The sequence below is a fragment of the Trichosurus vulpecula genome, chromosome 1 (assembly GCF_011100635.1).
Source record: "Trichosurus vulpecula isolate mTriVul1 chromosome 1, mTriVul1.pri, whole genome shotgun sequence".
NCBI lineage: Eukaryota > Metazoa > Chordata > Mammalia > Diprotodontia > Phalangeridae > Trichosurus > Trichosurus vulpecula.
In genome coordinates, this window is record NC_050573.1 from 430,257,223 (window position 1) to 430,281,675 (window position 24,453).

The following is a 24,453-nucleotide window of genomic DNA, read 5'->3' on the forward strand; positions in this document are numbered from 1 at the left end:
AGATAGTGATGGTTTAGAGGAAGGTGGAGATGTAGGCAAAAGAAAAGAAAGAAATGGAGATGAGAGGGATTTACCAACTAACTCTCCACTTTCCACCTGCAGCTCTGCTTGGTTTGGACTCCAGGAAACAGAAAGCCCCACCAAGGATAAGCTGCTCACCTAAAATCTCATCATCTTGATGCTTAATTTTTAATATTCAACGCCTTTTCAACTCCTTCAGCCTCCTCCCGTCACTGATTGTGGGACTGTGGAGTAGAGCACTAACTCCCAAAGCTTTTCTTTACAGAGGGCTGGATCTGGACTTTACATATAACTCTCCATTTTCCACCTGTAACTCTGCTTGGTCTGGATGCCATGAAACATGATACCCCTGTCCTGGGTACTCCACCCCCCCCACCTTAGTTTCCTTTTGTGTGTTGTCTACTCCCATTAGATTGTAAGCTCCTTGAGGGCAAAGGACTGCCTTTTAAAAATTTATGTAGGGGGCACACTCATTGAAAGAATGTTGGGTAGCTGTTGAAGCAGTGCCCCCCACACTCCCGGCTTTGAAAAACCCAGATGATGTTTCTTCTCTCTCTGGTAACTATGCATGTATTGCTACAGATAGACTGGTTTGTGTTACTTGCTCTGTTTATATAATTCCTGCTTGTAATTTCTGTTTGTATTCTCTCTGAAGTTCAGGGTGCTGGCTTTTCCCCCTGAACTAAGTGAATGGTGTATGTATGTCTAATTAAAGTAATATTAACCCCTTAAAGTTGCTTTCCTTAGAAAAGCAGATCAAAGAACCTGTGCTAGTAGCCTTCCTGTGTGCTGGTGTTATTGGCCTTACACAGCCACAGCAGCTGCTAGCAATATTATCATTACAAAATGCCATAGTTGTTCAGGATTTGCAAATTAAAAGCCAAGTATGGGGTTTTGAGGTACTGGGATAGTGGTTGAATATTTCCCAGTTACTGGGTTGCTCTTTATACTTGTGGTGGTGATGGTTCTATGGAGCCCCTGGAGCAGCAGAGGCCTGAAGGACAACAGGCAAGTAGCAGTGATGGGAGTGGTTTCCCAGGTGCCCAGAGCATGGCCCCTGGGAGATAACCGCTCCTTTCCCCTCCCTACCCCATTAGAACTCTGCAGGTGACAGGCCAGAGCAGAGGCTGTGAGAGGAAAACAAGCAGAGGCTTGGGGGAGGTGGAGACGGCCAGAGCCAGGCCTTGAGTGGGTGAGCCCAGCACCAGACTGTGCTGGAGGGGTGAATGTCCTGAGATTGCATTGTATGTGGAGCTTTGAAACAGGAGCCGAGAACTACCATCGTACAGACTCAGCAGGAGCGGTTGATGAAGAAAGAGAAAAAGCGGAGAACAGCCTTCATACAGAATTGGCAGGAGTGGTTGGTGAGGTGAGACAAAGAGCAGTGAGCTGCCCACATATTGACCCAGCAAGAGAGGAGAACTGCCTTCCAGCTGACCTTGGTGAGGTGAGAGCAAAGGTGGAGAGCTGCCTACGTGGGGATTCAGGCAGAAGCCAGGAGCGGCCAGCAGGAGCTAGATGACAGGAAACCCAGGGGCTCAGAATTCAGCCCTGGGGCAGGATGGAAACTTTGTAGCAAGGTGCTGAGTGTGCTTTTTTGCTGCCTTCTCCTGGGATGATTTGGGACCCAGGGGGAGCGTGGAGCTGTCTATGGTGGGTGGGTGGAAGTACCGTGGAACGCCCCCCCCAGAACCCCACTCTGTTGGCTTTGTTGCCCAGCTGCCCCTCAGGACTTGGAAGTGGGGGGCTGGAACAGTGTGGGGAGAACAGACCCCCAAGAGAACTTTATTTGGACTTTTTTGTGTTGGGACTTCGCTCATTAAAGCATGCCTGGTACCTGAGGGTGCCAGGAGGAAGCCTGCAAAGGCAGCATGGGGAGAAGGACACACCCTCAAGAAGGAATTTGCTTGGACACTCTGTATTGACCAAAGAGATTTTAACTTGCTGTGACCTAGGAGTGGATGGTGTTTGTACTGTAAACAAGTATTTTGGGGAATGACACTGAATGATATGTTTTATTATGTTGTGAATATTATGCTTTAGTTCTCTGATGGGATAGCAATGTATAATGCCTCTATTTGTTCCAGGATCCATGGCCACTTAGATTGTGTAAAGCCAAGGATCCTGGAAGGGATGGAAATGTTATGGTAATTAGGGTGGGACTTTTTTTCTGTTTTCTCTTCTGGAATGCTAAGGCAATCAAGTACCTTTGGTGAATCTTGCCTTTCAAACGTAATGGCAAGCAAAATGGGACTTTTTGCTGTTTTTTGTTTAAGTGCTTCTCAGCAAGGAGGTAATCAAGTGCCCCAGGGCCCTGAGTTGAGGTTGATTTGAGGTAAGATCTGAGGCAGGCATTTTGTTTTGGGGGCACACTCATTGAAAGAGTGTTGGTGACAAGACTCTGGGTAGCTGTTGAAGCAGCACTCCCAGCTTTGAAAAACCCTGATGTTGTTTCTTCTCTCTCTGGTAACTATGTATGTATTGCTATGGATAAACTGGTTTGTGTTATTTGCTCTGTTTATATAATTTCTGCTTGTAATTTCTGTTTGTATTCTCTCTGAAGTTCAGGGTGCTGGCTTTTCCCCCTGAACTAAGTAAATGATATATGTATGTTTAATTAAAGTAAGATTGTTAACCCCTAAAAAAATAAATATTTATGTAACCCCCATCCCAAAGTCCATTGTTATGGGACTCTCTCCTTACTGGTGGAAATGAAGGCCCAGCCCAATGTGCGGGGCAAGGTAGAGTTGGTGAGACAGACAGCTTTAGTTCTCAGCCTGAATCTGACCCAAGAATCTGGGAAGACATGAGAGCAGTTGGCAGTCTCCATCATGTTCATATTCCCAGCTAGAAGTCTAGAGACTTCTGGGAGTTTTCCCTTGGGTAAGATCCAGGACCATCTCTCTTAGTTGAGCTGAGTTATCTCATTCCCAATGGGAGAGTTCCTTCACCGTGTGTTGTCTAGCATACATTCTCCTACGTATAACTTCTCTGATTTCTGTTTTTCTACGATTTGCATGAATAGACTACTTTGCTGTTTTCTATGAGTGTTCATTGTAGAACTAGGTAGTATTAAGTAGGGAAGTAATCAAGCCTTGGCTATAGGGTTTGGGGTGCCCTTTGCCTCTCCAAATTAAGCAATCAAAAGTTAGATGGAACCCAATCACATCCCCTGGATGAACAATATTTAAAGGAGCAGAAAGATATACTTCTAGATTGATATCTCCTCTCTCTAAGGAAAGCAGGATGACCCCCCCCTTCTCTTTTTATCCCTACATTTGTAACCCTAATGTATAGCACAGTGCCTGGCACATAGTAGGCATTTAATATATGTTCACTGAATTTATTAAATTGAACATAGCAAAATTATCTGGACCAACTTTGAGAGAAAGAAAACTTCTTAACCAATAGGAAGAGAACCATATGTTCAATTCAACTAAATAAATATTTACTAAGAATCTACCTATTATCCACAAGACGGTATGATAGGCACTGCTAACATACAAGTAAGAATTTACATGCTAATTAGGGAAATTGGAGATCCCATATAATTTTTCAATATTTCAACAAACGTATGATCTCACTGATATGTTTATTCTAGCTACTGGTCCTAATCATAAACCACTAGTGCCTACTACCCCTGAGTAATTCTTGTTTATTTATTCCACAATTTATTTGTTCTTGCTTATTTTATCCCACACAGATCTTCCAAGTTTTTTTCAATACTCTGAGGGAATCAGTACAGCACTCAGGTTGTCAATCTGTTATCTCTCACTTATGACTAGTTGAAATACTTTTTTAAGATAATACACTTCCTAAATGATATACATCTAAGGGACTAGCAGGAACAGGGGGACAATGAAGGTCCCTTCTTCCCTACCTCAAGGATCCAAACTTTAAGCAGAGTTCCAGCAGGAATTCAATGAACTGGCCATAAAATTGTATGCCATATATAAAAAACAGGCATTTTTAGTCCTTTTAGTTTTTCCTATATTGATCATGAGGTATATTTCTTGAATAATCACAAATCTAATTAAGGGTACCCTATAATGTTCTGTGGTTTGAGGCAATTGATAGAATATTATCTATAAAAAGAAACATCTGAAGAACCTCACCACTACAGAGCATCTTTCTTCCATTTCAAACTCAAAACATCCTCCATGACAATAGTGAATACCCTTGGTGAAAATATATCTCATTTTATGCTTTGTTTTAATAATTAATTGACTGATACCTAATATTTGCTCATAATCAGACTTACTAAGGCAAAATGAAATAGTCTCTGCTCTGGGAGAGACAACTTGTATACATATGTATATATACATATATAAACATTGCAAACAGAAATAATATAAAGTAAATAAAAGGTAGGTTAGGGAGGAAGAGCACTCACAGTTGAAGGAGTTGAATCTCACAAAGAAGGTAGCGCTTGAGTTGAAATAAATAAAGTAAGGGATTCCATAAGGTAAAGATGAGGCAGGAGAACATTCTAAGAATGGGGGAAAACCCACTCAAAGGCAAAGAGATGCGAGATAGAGCACCATGTGCAAGGAATGGCAAGAAGCCCAGGTTAGCAAGGCTGTATGGCACAGGAAGGGAAGTAATGTATAATGATTGGAAAAATAGGCTAGGGCCAGGTTGTTAAAGGAATTGAAAATCAAAGAGGAGAGTTTTTATTTTATCTTAGAAGCACTAGGGATCTACTAGAATTTAATGAAAAGAAGAATGAACGACAGTCGGACTTGCAGTTGAGGAAAATCGCTTTAGTAGCTGTACGTGTCTGATGGACTGGAGTGAGGGGAGAAAGATCAATCAGGAATTCACTCCAATGGTCAAGAAAGAGGTGATATAAGGTCTGTACTTGTACAAGTAGTAGAAAGGAGATGGCTGCGAGAGATGTAAAGATAGGAAGAGCAAGATTTAGTAACTGATTCAATAAACAAAGTAAGAGAGATAAGGAGTCAAGGATAATGCCAAGGTTGCAAATCTGTGAGAACAGAAGGATGATAGTACCCTCAACAGAAATAGGGAAGCTTAGAAGAAGGGTGGGCCTGCAGGAAATATGATGGGTTCTATTTCTGACATGTTTAATTTGAGATCTCTACAGAACATCCATTTTGCATATTGCCAATAAGTAGTTAATAATATAAGACTTTAATAATTACTGAACCATATGCCTTCTTTCTTTATAAAAATTTTATAAGAATGTTTTATGCATGTATTAAGGATATCCTTGATGAAAATATGGATACGCAGGCTTTTGTAAAATATTCTTGAAGCACACCTACAATGAAAAGAATTATCACTATGGTGGTATATGTCAAGTATTCTTCTAAGATCTCAATACATGCATGACAGACTCCTTGTTGAGGGACAGCCATTACAGTAGTGCTTTTCACTATCAAGTAAAAATAAATTTAAAAAAGTAATCATAGCACAATATTACATTCTCAGCACCTTTCCATACAGAAAGCTACAAAGATCTGATCTTGTTTCCCTCTTCATAGTTTGATCAAAGAAAATAACTTCCATATATGTGTAAAACATTCTCAAAATTTTTTATAAAAATAAGAAAGCAGATATATGATTGAGTAGCTAATATTCTCTCAATCCCATTTGAGAGGTATCAATATCCCATAATTTTTCTCCATTCTTATGTTATTAGTTCCTTACTGATGTTTCTTGTGAAACTATCCCTCGAAGCTTTCAACACTATCACTTCCAATGTCAACATATGAGGCATGAAAAATGAGAGAACTCATCAATTAATGTATCAATTTGTTAAGTGACTACTATTTGACAGGCATGTAAGCACTTAGAATACAAATAAAAAAGCAAGTGAGTACCTGCCTTCAAGAACCTTACATTCTCCTCATGACAGGAGACCTCAATTTTCTCAATAAAGTAGGAGGTGAGGTCTTCTGCTCAGAGGTGACAGGGGTTACCCAGATGACTTGAGAGGAGAAAAGGTTTGGAATAACCAAGACTTAAGAGCCAGATCTCCAGAGTTAAGAGACTCAAAATCTCCAGTAGCAGCCCATTTGTATGTATTTTCCTCTTAAATTCCATTTCCTTTTGCTTGTTCTTCTGGATTTATGGAACTGACAAGCACTGCTACCATTAAGAATCTAAAGAACAAAGTCAAATTTACCCTTCTCTTCTCTAAATCAATAAAGTAATTCCTTTAACCTTTGTTTGGAGGACCTATTTTCTATCTCTTTATCTTTTAGTCTTTTCTTAAGTCTACAATTTGTTCACATTATCTTTAAGCCATTTAGAGCAAAACTAAACATAATTTTCTAAAAAGAGGTCTAAAAAGGAAAGGCTACTTTCCCAGTTCTTATAATGCACAAGATCGTTTTGATTTTTTCATTTAATTTCATGATTTCAAATACCATTTTGATTTTTTCCCCCACACATAAAATATCAATCTTTCCAATGATATTTAGCTTCTCTGACCAATTACTACTACTTTCATCAGTACTTTGTCTAGCTAGTTCTTCCTAACTCTATAGCTAATGTTGGTTATCTTTTGTTTCTTGATGTATTACTTTGCACTTTGCCCTAATGAATTTCATTCTATTTTAGGTAGAGCCATTTTTCTTATCAAATGACCTAGATTAGGATCATCTTAAATTTCACAGAATAATTCTAGAGTATTAATGAGTATACCTAATTTAGTAGCATTTGAAACTGTGACAGGAATAGATAATTCCCTTCATCTAGCACATCAAAAAAGTTAATGAACAGAAAATGTATCATAACCAATTCCTGTCAGACACCATGAAATATGACACCTAAGACTTACATTGATTGATAATTATTGCTTAAGAATATCCTTTAAACCTGTTAGTTAATCACTAACCTAACTATAATACAATCAGGACTATGCTTTCCTAGCTTCATAAAATTAAATTAAATTGATATGACATGACTGCCTCTTCACAAAGCTTTGTTAATTGCTAAGAATTTTATGTTTTTTGAAGTGACGGTGACAACATTTACCTTTGAGGCTTTGTTAAGTTGATCTATTGATTTCCAAGACAATATCCATGATAAAATTTTACTTACCTGTAGGTTTTGGGTATAATCTTTTACTATTTCTTTAATATGTGGATCTTCTTCCAAATGATTCAAAATGTCCAATTTCTCAAATATATACTGAAAAGATGCACCAAAGCGTCTTATATTTATCTTTGTCAAGTTCCTAAAATCAGATCCACTTTTCACAATCCATGTGTCATTAACTTTCTTGATTCCGTATTCATGGTCATGGCCCCCTAGAATAAGATCTATTCCTTGAGCTTTTTGGGCAAGCCGTGTATCATTTATCCATTTCATATGTGTAATTGCAATGATAAGATCTGCTCCCTCTTCTTTAAGTTCTACAGATATTTGATTAGCAACTTCAACATAATCCTTATAGTTTAAATTTGATTTGCTAACTGTGGCTAATGTATCTAGCCAGTCTTCTTCCACTAGTCCCATTAAGCCAATTGTTATATTGTTCCAATTAATTATTTTTTTAACTATGCCATGTCCAAGAGGTTCTGAAGTAAATTTGTCATATACATTGCTGAGAAACCATGGGAAATGCATTTGTTTTTTATAGTCTTCCAAAATATCCACGCCAAAATCAAATTCATGGTTTCCTAATGAAAAACCAACAACAACAAGTTTAGTAACTACTTTGATAAAATAGGAATATTCTACTTTCATTTAATAAGAAATTGTAGGTCTACAAATAATAAATTAACCAATAAAATTGAATTGTGAATTTTTAACATCTAACATATACTTTTTATGTTAAAGTAAATGTACAAATCATAAAACTTCAGAAATGTACTGAGGAAGCTGCAAAGTTTCCAGGTGACAAAGGATGAAAAAGCTGTATGATTCAAAACGAGGAAAGATTTAAAAATATCCTTTTTAATGGCAATATTGACTGAATAATGCTACCTAAATAAAGTTAAGTTGTATCAAGTCAATATTAATGTTTTTAATAACAGAAAACTTGCCGATTTGTTCTTACTTGAAAAGCAATCAATAAAATGTTTTCAATCACAATATGGAAAAGACTGAAAAAGAAGCAATGCTGCTATAGATTAAATCTTTTAATATGTGTACAGCAAATACTTAGATGTTTGTGGAATTATATTCAAACCACATGCTTATAGTTTATGATTTAGAGGAGTACTGTAGTAAATCTTTTGTAAACAATATAGATATGGCTATAGATATATGACAGTAATCAACTGCTCCTCAATTTTCTGGTTTATAAATTCAGACTGGCCCACACGCTCTACTGGTTCCCTTGTGATGTTAAGAAAACAAAAACAGAAGTTTGACATTGGGTCAATCTTCAGTGAACAAGTTCTAGAAGAGAAGGAAAAAAATTATGCAGGATGGTAAAATGTCAATGAGTAATACTAAAAAAATTCACCAATAAACATTTGTTAAGTGCCTACTCTGTGCCAGACACTGTACTAAGTGGCGGAGATACAAAAAGAGGCAAAAGACAGTTCCCTTCCTAAAGGAGTTTACAATATAATAGGAGAGAGTACATGCAAACAAATATATACCAAGCAAGCTATCTACAGGATAAATAAGAAATAATTAACAGAAAGTAGGTACTAGAACTAAGAGGGGTTAGAGAAAATTTCCTGTAGAAAGTGGGATTTGAATGTGGACTTAAAGGAAGCCAGAGAAGTCAATAGTTGGAACAAAGGAAGGAGAGCATTCTAGGCATGGGGGTCAGTCAGAAAAAGGGCCTGAGGCCAAGAGATGGGAGTGTCTTGTTCATGCAACAGACAGAAGCCAACATGACTGTATAGAAGAGTACATCTTGGGGAATAAAGTATATGAAGACTGGAAAGGGCTTTGAATGCTAAACAGCATTTTTTTATTTGATCCTGGAGGTGTAGGGAAGTTTATTGAGTAAGAGGGTTAGATGCTTAAACCTTCACTCTAAAAAAAATCAGTAGTTAAATGGAGGACGGATTGGAGTAGGGAGAGACCTGAGGCAGGCAGACCCACCAGTGGACTACTATAAAAGTCTAGGAATGAGGTGACCAAATCCAGGTATAGTGCTCTTTTCTCTGTAACACTTTGCCTCTCAAGTGACATAAACACAAATCTATAAACACTGTGAAGGAAAAAAGGAAAATAGTATTATTAATCATATTTGCCTGTGGCTTTTAGGGATGCCATGATTACTAAACAAATTAAAGAGTTTTAACACAGAGTCCCCTGAAACATACCTCACTTCCAAGGTTACTTCTTCCAGGGACTCCTGTATGTTGACTTTTAGGGTGAGAACGCAGTAATTGAAGATATTCTCACATTTTCCTACAGTATCTAAATTGGTATCTAAATAATCTAATCATGTACACAAACATGTCAATAGTAATGCAGCTCTGGGAGGGTACATTTAAAATAAAACCGCCTTAGGGAAGAACCTCACATTTGAGGATATAATACCATTTGGCCTAACATAACTTCAAAGACCTCTATCATTCCAGCCTATTTTGCATTCCAAGAGTTATGAAAGCTCACAAGAATCTAGAATCTCCAAAAGTAGTTGGAGCCATATAATAGAGCCCACATTTGCCCCAGATGACCATAACCTAATCCAAGAGTTGGCATGTACCTTAAAGGTCATCTATTCCAGTGGTGTCAAATCTAAATAGAAAAGGATCTCTGTGGGTCACATAATGACTTAAAAAACCACAAACATTATCTATGTTGGATTATACTTTTATTTATTTTGTTAAACATTTCCCAATTACATTTTAATATAATCTGGTTCAGGTGTACTTGGGAGATTTGCAGGTCATTTACAGCTGATGGGCCACAAGTGTGACACCTCTGATTTGGTCCAACCTGAACCTATCCTCTTTATACAAATGTCCCAAAGTAATTACCCACACTTTATTTAATGCCTGCTAGTGAGGGAGAAATCCACTATCACCTATGAAAATCCATTCCAATTTTGGGTACTTCTGTGATTAAAAAAATTAAAAAAGTTTTATCAAGACAATTTGCTTTTTTCTTTCCATTCTTTTTAACATATATCTCACCAACTAGCAAGACTTTTCTTGTAACAAAGATGACTGAAAAAATATTTGGCAAAACCAGCTAACGCTCTGAACATGTCTGACAACACAGCCAACATTCTACACACATCATTCCTCACCCTTCTAATGAAAGAAAAGAGTTATCATTACACAATGCTTCATTTCATCATTCCATCTGTTTACCGTTTTATCATTGTATATAGGTTTCCTTGTTCTTACTTTGCTCCTCATCAGTTCATCATATTCATCATTTCTTGTATCAGTTCCATTCCATTCCATTCCTGTACCATAATTTTTGTGTCATTCATCAATGAATAGGCACCCACTTTTTTCCCAGTTCTGCCACCAAAAATACTTCTGATATATTCACATCCTTTCTTTTAAAAAGAAAAATTTTTTAATCAGCCAAAAGCCACCTTCTCATCTTCTCATGCCAAACCTCTCCCTCACACTCCCCAAAATGAAAACCCTAGGAAAACAAAACCTATGAAAAACATGTATAATCAATCAAAACAAATTTCCATTACCAAAAGAATATGGTCCCATTCTTCATCCTGAGTCCTTCACCTTTCTATCAGAGGTGGGTAACATGTTTCATCATCAGTCTATTGGAAACCTAGCTTGTCATTATGCTGATATGAGTTCAGCACAATAGTATTCCATAACATTTATATGCCATAACTTGTTTATCATATGTAAACATATATGGATATATATGTATATGTGTGTTGTTTTGCTTGCATTTTTCTTTTTTTGACCAGTTGAGATCAGAGTAAGATTCAAATGTCAGCTGTTCCCCCCACCCTTTGTTTGTATAGATGTCTACTTGCGCATCCTGATTATGTGAGATAATTTTCTCTAACTTTCCTTCCTCCCACCTCCCCTCAATGTATTCCTGTTCCTCTCTTTTTCCATTCTTTTCTTAACACCAAGACATAACAGAACCACTCCTAGGCCTCATATAACTGAACTGTGTCTATGCATGAATGCTATTGATAATAGGTATTATTAATTCATAGTTGAATGTATGCACTTTATCCTTGTGTAAAGGATAAACATCATTATAAATGATTATTGTTCATTCATGTTTATCTTTTTATGTTTCTCTTCACTCCTATGTTTGAACATCAAAGCTTCTCTGAAGCTTTGGTCTTTTCATCAAGAATGCTTGAAAGTCCTTTATTTCATTAAAGAGCCATTTTTTCCCTCTGTAGTATTTTACAAATTGTTTCTGGTTAAGTTATTCTAAGTTTTAAGTCAATGTCCTTTGCCTTCTGGAATATAATATTCCAAGTTCTCTCGTGGCTGCTAAATCATGTGCAATTCTGATAGTAGCTCTTCAATACTTATTTTTTCATCCAGCCTGCTCACAGTATTTTCTTTTCTTTGACCTAGAGGCTCTGGATTTTGGCTATGAAGTTCCTAGGAGTTTTCATTTTTTTTTTTCCCAGGAGGTAACCAGTGGATTCTATTTCCATTTTGCCTTTTGGTTCTAAGAGGTCTGGGCAGTTTTCTTTTAAAATTTATTGAAATATAACATCTAGGTTCCTTTTTCAGTCATGGTGTTCAGACAGTCTAATGGCTCATTTTTCTTCCTCTTCAACCTCTTTTCTAAGTCAGTTGTTTTTTGCTATGAAATAATTTACATTTTCTTCTATTCATATTTTTAGCTTTTTGCCTTTGTTTTAATATTTCCTGCTGCCTCGTGGATTCATTGGCTTCTTTTTCATCCATCCTAATTTTCAGCTAATTTGTTTCATAGGCCAGGCCTTTTTTTATTTAACCTTTTGTGCCAAGCTGTCCTCCAATTCTTTCTTCCATACTCTCATTTATTTCCCAATTTTTTCAAGTTCTTTTATCCCTTTTATGAAAACATTTTTAAATTCTTAAAAAAAAAAAACCTTTTTCTTAATCTCTTCCAGGAATTCTAGTTGGGTCTTGCCCAAGTTGTGTTATTCTCTGAAGCTTTCCTTATAGTTGTTTCAGTCATTCTTCTTCTCTGCCTTTTCAGCCAACTTTCTGAAAGTTCTATTGGTTCTGAGTAGCAAAACTGTAGACTCCCCTTTAGTCTGCAATTCCTGCCTGTTATTCCTCTGCAGGCTGCAATAGATGTGTGACACTGTTAAGTGCCTGTAATCTGAGCCATATCCCTGCTACTGCTGGCTTCTGAATTTCATCCTTTTTCCATACATAACCAGTGTCTCTCTACCCAGGAATGTCACTCCCCTGTGCAAGTATTTTTCCTATTCTGCCTTGGATCTGCAGCCTAGAATGGAGTAATGGGAGACAAAGTTGCCAGTTTGCACTTGTCCCCATTTGCAGTGCCCTGGTATAGATCTAGTGAAGTCCTGGTGTGTGTCTAGGGCCTCTTCTTGCTCTGTTATACAGCCTCTCACTGGACATTGTAGTACTCTACTTGGTGTACTCCTAGCCCAGGGGAACCTGTGGCTTCAAGGCCGCACGTGGTCTTCTAGGTCCTTGGGTACCGCCTTTTGACTGAGTCCAAGTTTTATAGAACAAATTCTTTTATTAAGGGGATTTGTTCTGTGGAGTCTGGATCCAGTCAAAGGGCCACACTCAAGGATCTAGAGGGCCACATGTGGCTTTGAGTCCACTGATTCCCTACCTCTGTGCCTGATCCTATCCCCAGTGTCCTGCAAGCTGAGCTGGACAAATGACTCTCCATGACTTTTTCTATTTTTGCCCAATCAGGATTCAGGCTGGTCCATTTTCTAGAGGCATTTGGAGAAGTTTTTAGAAGATCTCTCACCATACTGCTTCCTACCACTCCATTATCTTGGCTACACCCTCTCAGTCATATTTCTGTATTTGAACTATTTAAGGCATATGCCTACTAGTAGGATGACAAGTCAAATGGCATGGTCATTTTAGTTACTTTTTGTATAGTTCTTAAATTTTTTTTCAAAAATAGCTAGAAAAATTCACAATGTATTGATGTTACTGTATTTTCACAGACCCTCTAACACTGATATTTTCCCATTTTGTCATCTTTGGCTATTTATGGGGATAGCTCTGAGTTTTACAATATTTTTTCTATACTTCATTACTGAGTCTACTTCTCTGCAACTTCTACCCATTGCTCATAGTTCTATTCTCTGAGAATAAATGAATAATTCTAATCTTTCTTCCAGGGTATCAGCTCTTCAAATACATAAAATACTTAATAGCTATCATGCTGAAGAGGTTTGGGGTGCTTACATGGTTTAGGGGTGCTGGGATCCCGAAAAAATGCCAAGGCAGAATTGTCTGGAACAAATTCACATACTCAAGCCTTCTTTCAGTCAAGTGGCAAAAAATGCATTTTAAAACCAATAGTAAGAGGCGAAGTTCCTTTGGGGAACTTGCAACTTAATGGGGTTGAATCTAAAACTTACATAGGAAAGGGGTAGAAAAAGGAATGTTAAGGATGCTAATTAGGTAATACAAAGGGTCCAGGTGTCTTTAGAAGCAAGTATCAGTGATCTATTGATGAGAAAATTCAGGGTGTCAGTGTTGTGGTAATTAGGGTGGTTTTCTCCTTTGGAATGCTGAGGTAACCAAGTACCTTTGATGAGTTTTGCTTTTCAAATGTAATGGCAAGCAAAGTGGACATTTTGTTGTCTTTGTTTTGGAGTGCTTCTCAGACCTAAGGAATCTTTGATTAAATCAGGAGTCTCTGATGACCTGCTTATGTCAAGGGAAGGCCTAGTTCTACCCTCTGACCCTGAGCAAGCCTTTAAGTCACAAGAAGGGCTAAGACATGAGGGTTTGGGTCACATGGTTCTGATGCCCTTTGACCCTGAAGAAGTGTATATAAACTCAGAGGTTAGCATTTTGCCTTTGGGGGCATACTCATTGAAAAAAGCGTTGGTGATGAGACTCTGGGTAGCCACTGAAGCAGCACCCCTCCCCTTTGAAAACCCAGATGTTGGTGCTTCTCTCTCTGGTAACTATTTGTGTATTGCTTGGACAGACAGCTAGAAGCCTGTCTGCTGATTCATGTTTATTTGCTCTGTTTATATAACGTATGCTCATAATTTTTGTTTGTATTCTCTCTGAAGTTCACGGTGCTAGCTTTTCCCCCTGAGCTAAGTGAATAGTATATGTATGTTTAACTAAAGTAAGACTGTTAACCCCTTAAAGTTGCTTCCCTTAGAAAAGCAGATCAAAGAACCTATGCTGGCAGCCCTCCTGTGTGCTGGTATTATTGGCCTTACACAGTCACAGTGGTGGTAAGTAGCACTGTTGTTATAGTCAACAGAGACAAAGTTGTTAATACCAGACATTGAGGGAGAAAAGCCAGTTTTTTTTATTTAGCTGCCAAAAGCATGGACCTTGGAGATCTGGCTCCAAGAGAGTCCTTGGGTCAGCATCCATGTATCTACTCTGAGAAGGGAATTACTTGTCATCTCTGTCTGAGCCTCTAACAAGCAGGGAATTATCTCATGGTGTGTGGGGGGAGAGGGGAGCTGGGTTACTTAGACATGGTCTTAGGGCATTTTGGGATCCAGGTACCCATTTTTTCAACCCCTCCTAGTATATCATCATCTTCAGCCTAACTTCCCTCTACTGATATTTTCTAGTTTGTTAAACCATGAATTTTAGGTTTTTTTTCTTAACAGAACCACATCAGTTGTAAATGTACAGGCATGAATGAGTTACTAATTATGTATGGAGAGCCAGAAAAGACTATCAGGTAATTTGGAGCCATGTTGAAAAACCATTTGGCTTCCCTCCATGTCTAGGGTGATGCATATCTAATTCCAACCCCATATCCTCCTAATGTTCAGGCTAAATTAATAAGCTTTGAAAGTCCATTAATTTTTTCTAGTAATTTACTAAGAATTCCCCTAGTTACCTAAAACCATTAATGAAGCTTTCCAAAATTGTAGCATAGATTCCTGGAAAATTTGGCTATCATCTATTCTTACAACATTCCTAAAAAGCAGGAAGAGAGAAAGAGCAAGGATATCATTATTATGCAAAGAAGAAAAGCAAATTAACAAAATGTCTTCCTACTCATATCATGAGAAAGATAAACTTCTCAGATGAAATTTTAGAATCACAGAATGTTAAAGATGAGATAGAACTCAGAAATCAAGCTTTTTCATTTTACAAATAAGGAAATTGAAGTCCAGAAAGCTTAAATGTCTTGCTTAATTCTTAGTAATTAATAACAATAAAGTCAGGAATTAAAGACTATTGAAATAAACAGATACATATTAAACCTAAAGTAAAATAATTAATTTTCACCATATTAATTTGGAATTTGTACTGATTCAAACTTGGGACTAGAAAGGACTATAGAGAATAACTGAAAACAGAATTAAAAGCAAAACAACAAACCAAAACAAAAAACAGTTTAACTGGAGGGAGAAGGGAACAACAGGTTAGTTAACTAGGTAGATACAACATATACAGATTATATGGAAGGCACTCTGAGAGGGCAAAACATTAGCAGCTACGGGAACTAAAGAAAGGCTTCCAGGAATAGAAGTAATTTGAGCTGAATTTTGAAAGAAGTCAGAGGGGGAAAAAGAGGCATGGGGGAAAAAGAGGCATAGGGGAAAGGGCAGAGCATCCCAGGCATGGCGGACATCTTCTATAAAGGCATAGATAAGATGGAGGGTCTATGTGAGTCACTACAAGGAAGCCAGTGTTACTAGAATATAGAGCAAAGTAAGAATATAGAGAAAGGTAAAATTTGAGAAGACTGAAAAGGTAGGAAGGTAACAGGTTATGAAGAATTTTTAAAGACAAACAAAAAATTTTCTTTGATCTGTGGGTTAATAAGGAACCACTAGATACATTGAATTTGGCCAGACTTGTGTTTTAGGAAAATCACTTCAGGAGGCAAAATCAAGATGGCAGAATTGGACAGCAAGAGCTCCCTCCTGCCCTCAACACCTCCAAACAGATAGAAAAAATTCATTAAACCAAAATCTACTCAGGAGAAAAAAATCATGAGTCATCTTTTCCACTGTTTCCAATAAAATCAGAACTCAAGCAAGGATGTCCATTATTACTGCTATTATTCAACGCTGTACTAGAAATGCTAGCTATAGCTGATGAGGGCACAGTCTCTGGGAACCTCCTTGAATCTGGAATATAGTCTCTGGGAGCCCCCTTGAACTGTCCTTGAATCTTCCGACTAGATCTGGCCTTCCCCTAAGGCCACAAGCCTCATATTATCATTAGGCCCAAATCTCTACCTAAACCTTGCCCTCTATTGTTACTGTAGATATGCATGCCTTCAGTTACTTCCCAACCTTGATACTATCAGTATCCATGCCTTCAGCTACTTCCAACCCTTAATTCCATTCTCTTGGTTCTTGCACTCTGACCTCACCTGGTCCTCCTTAGACTCCTTCTCAAGACCCTCCCTGAACCCCTCCTCTAGTCACCCTAGACCACCCCTCAATCCCTCCTACAATCTTTGTGTATATAATCTCCATCTTGCCTCCATGAAGGTGCTCAGGTTCAATCTAGCTCAGCTCAGATCCAGTCTAGCTCAGTAGGTTGAATCTGGCCTGCTTGTGAAAACAGGTATCACAAAGGGTGGGATTTCTTAAGACAGCCCATTATGGTGAATCTCTAATAAACTTGGTCTTTTCCCTTGGCTGAGAAGGCTTGAGTGGAATTCTTTCCGCAGGACCTGGCGTGTCGGTATTTTGGGGTCATGAGCACCCCCAGAAACCTATGGTTCCCCTACCTATTGTAAGAAATGGGAGGAGGAGTTTTGTTTCCACAGAACTAAAGGTGTGCTTCCCTGCCCTCCCCCACCCCAGCTTTAGCAGAGACCAGGCCTCAAGGTCGGTCAGGTGAGAGGTCAGAGGCTTGTATGCATGTGCATACTTTTTGAGAAGGCAGTCTGGGGAATTAGAGAGGCCAAACCCACTTGAACCTGTTCAAGCTTATCTAGGGTCTGGTCTTGGTCAAGAATCCAGGCCTACTGATTTGCATAATTTGCATATGTTAAAGAGGGAAAGTAGGGGAAATAAAAGAATATAGTTTAATCCTAAACTAAGACAAGGAAAATCTAATTAACTTCACTTTTGCTTCTGTATCCTTATTACCCTATTTATATAAACTATATAACCTAGGGAAACTATGTAAAAAAACAAAGATTGTAAACTAACCATGACTCTAGCAGGAGTGGAGGGAATGGTTACCCCTGCTCCTGCAGCTGTATCAGTGTGAGTGTTCCCGCGAGCACTACACCCGCTCTCCCGGGAGCGTAATAAAGTGCCTTCCTCTGCCCACTCTGGTCCTGAATTCTTTGGGTGTGAATGGGCAAATCACATGGATTTTCCTAAGGTCAAGTGAAGGGAAGCAACAGGCAGCGGAAGCTCGCCAGGCTTACTCCTGGATCTTGTCTTGGGGTGTCCTGTGATCCCCACTGCGGTGTTAAGAGGGCTACCACTCTGGATTCCCTTGGGAATCCTGTGGTCTGCACGGCCTTCTTAAGGGGACATCACATGGGACTTCCGGCCCTGTCTCGGGAGCCTTGTGATCTTACTGCCATCCTAAGGGGCCATCACTCGGGTCTTCCTTAGGGTCTGACCCCTAGGAGGCCCTGTGATCCCCACAGATTTAAGGGATGGCTACCACTTGGTCTTCCTCTGGGAGTCCTGTGGTCTGTACAGCCTTCCCTAGGGATTATCACAGGGTTCTTCAGGACTTTGGCCCTGCCTAGGAAGTCCAGTGATCACCAAAACCACGTTTCTCACACTATCATCATTTTTACCAAAAACCTCTTCATAGCAATAAGACATGAAAAAGAAACTGAAGAAATAAAAACTGCCAATGAAAAAGCAAATATCCCTCTTTGCAGATGAAATGATGGTATACTTAGAGAACCCTAGAGAATCAACTAAAAAATTAGTTGTGACAATGAATAGCCTTTAAATCAGTTAGTATTGATTGCTTTGATTTCTTTTTAGTATGATTCTAGGAGTAAGCTCCCCCTCCCTTTTTTTAAGGAAAAGCTAGCCCCCAAAACAACTTAGATATTCTCTTAAGTCTAGGATACCTATAGATTTAGTGAATGGATAGACAGATAAGACTTTATCATTTAGTAGCAGATAATTTAGAGTAAGATATATATCTTCGTAGGAATAAAATAATCATAGGAGTATAAGACCTTTTTTACAGGTTAAGTTCTCCTTTCTGGCAGCTGGAAATAGGTGAGTTGACTAAAGGTTAAGTTTCTTTCCAGTCTTAGTGGATAAGCTCTCCTTTTTCTTGAGCTACATGTGTAATGTTCTAAGGTTGGGTTTCGCTTTCTGGCAACTTGAGGATGAGGTTGGTGATTGCTAACTACAAACCACAAGTTCCTCTTTCCCAGTCTTAGTTCAAACTACCAGGTACCTTTAAAGTAAGCTTTCTGGTTACAAAATATTACAGGTACAGGACAGGGACTTCTCAGGTAATCGCACTTTGATAGTTAAATGTTGCCAACAGTATAAATTTGGGTTAAGAAACCTAGGAGAAATGAACTAGTCAGTTGACACACCTTGTCCAATTGAACTATGTTCAAAACAACTTTATTAAGATTGCCATAATTTTTTTTTCCTCCTTTTCTCTGTTACAAAAATAAATGAGGCTTTTAATAGTTGAAACAACTAACAACTTCAGCAAAGTTTCAGGATATAAAATAAACCCACACAAAGCATCAGTATTTCTATACACTACCAACAAACCCATCAAGAATAAATAGGTTACAAAGGGCTAGTGGGAGTGGATGGAATAATAATAACAGATGGAAGAGCTGCTCAACTCTTATTTTGCCTGATCCTGTCTGTGAAGAAAATCCCCATACCAGGACCTCCCACAATGATAAAATCACCAAGTTTTTGGTGTGTTGGCATATTTTTTACAAAAGACAATGATCTTTTGATTGCGAAAGTCACTCCTTGTATCTGCTGCCCTGCCTGGTTTCAACTCAGCTAAACAAGATCCCTCTTCCAGGATAAATCACTTCTAGTCTCATCACTATTTGCTAACTAAAGCCTTGATTGACACCACCTCCCTCAAACTACTCTCCCCTCTGTTTAGAGAGCTATATGAAGCTGAGTTGAAGGTAGAGTGGACTCAACTCACTCCACTTTACATCTGTTGCTTTGCCTAGTTTTAACTCCAGAGAAAAAGATACCTCCTCGTCTCCCCAAACCCTTCCCTGCCTCCTTTACTGGGTTATTTAGCCCATTAGACTGCAAGCTCCTTAAGGGCAAGGACTATCTTTCATTAATTAAATGTCTAGGATATAAGGTAGGTGCTTAGTAAATGTTTATTGGATTGAATTGAATTGGAAAAGAACAAACAAAAACAGCTAAGTTAAAACTCAAGATAAGTAGGGAGATTGTAACAGAGAACCTAGCTGTTCTAGATAAGGGCCAGTCAACTCACCCAAACAAACTATACAAAAGAAATGAAAGATGTGACTGCTGAACCATTGAGCTTTAAAAAATAGGGAGAACAGAAGCATTATAGGATTATAAAAGGAGAACTATTATCTCAACTTTCAGGAAATGAAAAAGAATGGAGTAAAAATATCATAACTAGTATGCCAAACATAAGATTTCTAGCAAAATTCTAGAATGTATTACTTAAGGGATGGTTAGGGAATATGTAGAAAAGAAAGTAGTGACCACATAAAAACATGATGGCTTCTACAAAAATAAATCATAGTAAACTACATCTAGGTCAGGATTAGTGCAATTAGTTCAAGTTACTAGACTGGAAAAATCAGTAAAATGTTGTACATAGTATTTACCTAGATTTTTATTATTTTTTCAATTTAATTTTATTTTCAGTTCTGAATTCTCTCCTTCCCACCTCTCCTTCCCCCATTGAGAAAGCAAAAAAAAAAAAAAAACCCTTTACAAACATGTATAGTTAAGCAAAATAAATTCCCACGTTAGCCATGCATATGTATGGATATGTACACATACACACACACACACACACACACACACACAACCTCAATTTGTACTCTGAGTCCATCACTTCTCCATCTGGAGGTGGAAAAGATGTTTTATCATGAATCCTCTGGAATTGCAATTGGTCATTGTGTTAATCAGTATTTCTCAGTCTTTCAAAATGTCTTTACAATAGTGTTGGTTAAGTTGTTCTCTTGGTTCTTCCTGAATCACTTTGCATCACTTCATACAAGTATTCCTGTGTTTTTCTGAAACCATTCTCTTCATCATTCCTTACAGCAAAATAGTATTTCATCATATTCTTATACCACATAGCCATTCCTCAACTGATGGGTTCCTCAGTTTCTACTTCTTCGCCACTACAAAAGAGCTGCTGTATTTTTGTATATATGCATCCTTTTCCTCTTTCTTTGATCTCTTTGGAGATCTTAATAGTGATACTGGACTTAATAGTGATATATATGGTTTAATTTGGGGGTTTAGTTCTAAATTGCTTTCCATTTACCTAGATTTTAGCAAAGCATTTAATAGTCAACCAGTACCTACCATGTGCTGGGCATTGTGCTAAGCTATCCTGACAGGAGTAAAAATGGAGAAATTTAGATTAAACAGTAATATAAACGGATGGACTCAGACCTAGTTATATGGCCAGACCCAAAGAGTAGTCTAATGGTTTAATATCCACCTAAAAGGCAATATCCAGTGAAATAACTCAGGGATCCTATATACTTGGACCTGTGCTATTAAACATTTTTATCACTGACTTGTATAAAAGCCTAAATGGTATGCTTATCAAAGATGCAACTGACATAAAAGTGGAAGCTTACACTCTAGGTGACACAAAATAATGTTACAAGGGAAAGATAATGAGGGACAAGAGCTATATGTCCAGAAATGACTATAATGTAAAAACAAAAAGAATCAATAAAACATACTGGTATCTTTTTTAAAAGATAGTAAGAAAAGTCTTAAATGCAAGTATGTTATGTTAACAGAACTGCCTGATCTTTGTATTTAGAAACGCTGTCAAAAAAAAAAAAAAAAGAAAAGAGAATACTTTGGCATCATTTGTTCTTAATGAGTCCAAAATGTCTTCAAATATTTGAAAGGTTGTCATAGAAAGCCTCTTTTATCTGCCTGGTTAACCCCAGAAAACAAAATTAATATTACTGGGTAAAAGTGACAGGAAAGGAGATTTTAGGTCAATATATAGAAAAACATCCAAACAGTTAAAACCTTCCCATCACAAAATGGGATGACATGGGTGATAGGGAGGTCTTCAAAAAACAGCTGGCTGATCACTTGTTGGGGATGCTTGAGACAGGATTCACATGTCAGGTATAGTTTGGTTCAAATTATCTCCAAGAGCCCTTCCCACTCTCCAATTCTGTAATGAATAAAATGATATTTAGCCCCTAATTCTACATAATTAGCTCACACAACATCTTTGTTCCAAAAATTTGATAATGTAGGAAGAATAGCATGATATTTAAATTAACAAAACAGGATACCACCTATTACCACTCACATGGGATTGATCATGCTTTGTCTTACAAGGGAAACAACGTAAAAATATCGCTATATAAAGTATTTTATGAATTTCAATGAAAATTATATTTACTTACCAAAGACGGCAAACTGTACTCCTAATTCATTTAAAATAGGAATCATGTGTTTTCCTTTTGTTATTGTACTTAATACTGAAGGATTTAAGCAGTCTCCACTAAAAATTAAAAGTGGATTCAGGAAACTGAACTTTTTCACAGCTGTTGCAAATCTAAGAGAAACAGAATTTTTCATAACATGATTAGTAGATGGCTTTTAAAATGGAAAAATAAATTAAAAGAAAATATTCACTAGTATAACATAATAAAACTTAAAATATTTTCTTTGAATTATAACAACTATGGCATTAGAAAATTTCTAAATAATTTTTTTTCCAGAAACTGATTACATTATTTTGTGGAACAGAGGAAACCCAAATACATTCCAAATCTGAGTTTGTTTTCTAGATGTTGCATTTGTTTTTTAAGGACAAACTGCAAACTAATATACAACAATATTCATTAGTTGGAAAAGCTGGCTAAAAAGTAAACTTCTATTAAATCAGTAATATTTTCCTAATAACTTTCATGGTTTAAATTGAAAAACATTGTTTAAAGAATCATTTAAAACTACTCAAAATAACAAAAATACTTTGGATAAAACAATAATACTCAATACATTTGTACACATTCATTTTATGTTTATGCTATATATATATGATATGTAAAATATATATGTGTATGTGTATACATGTGTGTGTGTACGTGTAAGCGCTTGTAGTCGCCTCCATTAGAATGTACTTCTTACTTCTTTTACTGGTAGGGATTATTTCATTCTTTGTGCTTACATCCCCAGCGCCTAGACACTATGTATAGTGTCTGGCATACAGTAAGTACTTAAGAAATGCTTAAAGTACAAATAATACACTGAAACTTAAAATGCATTAAAAATGAATGATCTCCTGGGTAAAGCTCCACAGCACAGGGAAATGTATTTTATATTTTGCTTGTCTATTTAAATTTAATCTATTACTTGGAACTGGATACAAAATCCAGCCATTTATACAGTCTGCCCTTTCTCTTAACAGCAAAGGTTCTTAAGCATTTGTGTCATGGAATTCTTTGGCAGTTTGGTGAAATTTATGGATTCCTTCTCAGAATAATGTTTTTAATAAAATGAAATACGCAGGATTATAGAGGAAACCAATTATAGTGAAACATAGCTATCAAATTATTAAAATAACAAGTCCATGAACTCCAGCGTAAGAATGCCTGCTTTAGGGCTTATCTAAACATACAAAACAGTCTTCACTACTTCTCTATTTACAAGCATTCTTTTAGATAGCTAAACTATTCATAAAATTCATGGATCTTAGAGATCACATAGTATAACTCCCTCATTTTATAGATGAGGAAATGGGCTAAAGAACTGGTGTCCCTTGCTGTAATTTTCATCTTCAATGAAAAAATTCTCAATGATATAAATATATCCTCTGTTAGTAGAGAATACAACTCATCCATATCTTCCTCTTCTATGCAATTCTTGTTCATGTTCTCCCAAGAAGCCTATCAAAGGATTATCTTAATGCGCTGGAGGTCTCCTTCTAGTTCTTTTTGAATTTCATGAGTATCAGTACTACACTCAGGACCAATAATGTATCAAGAGATCTCCTTTTCCAATCATATATTTCCTCAATGATGTTCCTTATGCCATTTCTTGAGCATGGATCATTGATGGATATATACTGAAGTCTACTTGAAACAATCATGGGTGTCTCCATTACCCTTTGAATTACTTGTAACCGCACAGACCACCTAGCCTGGCTTCCTTGCTAAGGTGCCTACATCCTGAAAGGACTCCGCCATGAGGACTGAATAGGTAAACTGGTAAAACCACCTTAACTCCTTCCACAGTGATTAACAAACTCCCACCCTCTAACACTCTCCCTCGTGATCCAGAATACCCAGCTGTCATTATTCCAATTGCTTCCCCCCAAACCAATCCCCCATAATGTCACACTCTTAAGCTATCCATCCCTTCCAATGTGCTCTCTAAAATACTTTCTCTATAGGCAACAAACTTGGTTTTCAGCTGAAATCTCTTCCTTTCCCACTCCTTCCATCTTCTGGATCTCATAGAGACCAGGCTCCCTTCTGAACTGACAGCATTCTTGGCAACCCTTTCCAGCAGTTCTTGGACTTTCACTCATTCCCCTCAATTCCAATGGTTGAGGTGAGGGAGTTAGAATATTCTCTGCCCTGCTATGCCACTGCCAAGCTCATCCTTTACCACCATCACTCAACAACCTCTCCTCCTTTGAGGGTCACACAATCCATATCTACTATTCAATTAAAATTCTAGTAGCTATTTGTCTGTCTACCAGACAATGACTTTTTTTTCCTCAATGACTTCAGTGCCTAGATCATAGTCTTTCTCACCTCTCCAACTTCTGTCCTCATAATAGGGGGACTTTAACATACATACTGATAATTCCTAAAACACTCTAACCTAATAGTTCCTCAACATACTCATTTCACATGACTTACCCCTTCACTCTATCTCAGCTATACACAAACATGGTCATATTCTTGATTTTTCTATCACCCACAAATGCACCCCCCTTCCATATTTATGAACTCTGGAATTCCCTTATCTAATCAAAATTTGTTTTAATTTCATTTCTCCATCTGCTTTACAACCCCAAATTCTGTTCCTTCCCTATCTTGACCCCTTGGGGAACCAGTTCAACTCCATACTCTATAGCTCTCTTAAGTTCCCTGACCCTTTATCTGATCACCAATCTTGCCCTGACAAAGTGAGACAAGCCAGGTGTATCAGGAGGGCAGAGTTTATAATCTCAAAGAGGATCA

The 24,453-nt window shown here is 37.6% G+C and overlaps 1 protein-coding gene across 1 annotated transcript in view; it reads right to left on the reverse strand.

Annotated features, from left to right (window-relative positions):
- LOC118843321 (snake venom 5'-nucleotidase-like) overlaps window positions 1–24,453 on the reverse strand; it is a 95,419-nt gene that overhangs the window by 51,688 nt on the left and 19,278 nt on the right. Inside the window, exons 2-3 of the mRNA XM_036750906.1 lie at window positions 21,664–21,815; window positions 7,093–7,673 (exon numbers count right to left, since the gene is read on the reverse strand). Of these exons, the coding sequence (XP_036606801.1) occupies window positions 7,093–7,673; window positions 21,664–21,815 (733 nt within the window). The remainder of the gene's footprint in view (window positions 1–7,092; window positions 7,674–21,663; window positions 21,816–24,453) is intronic.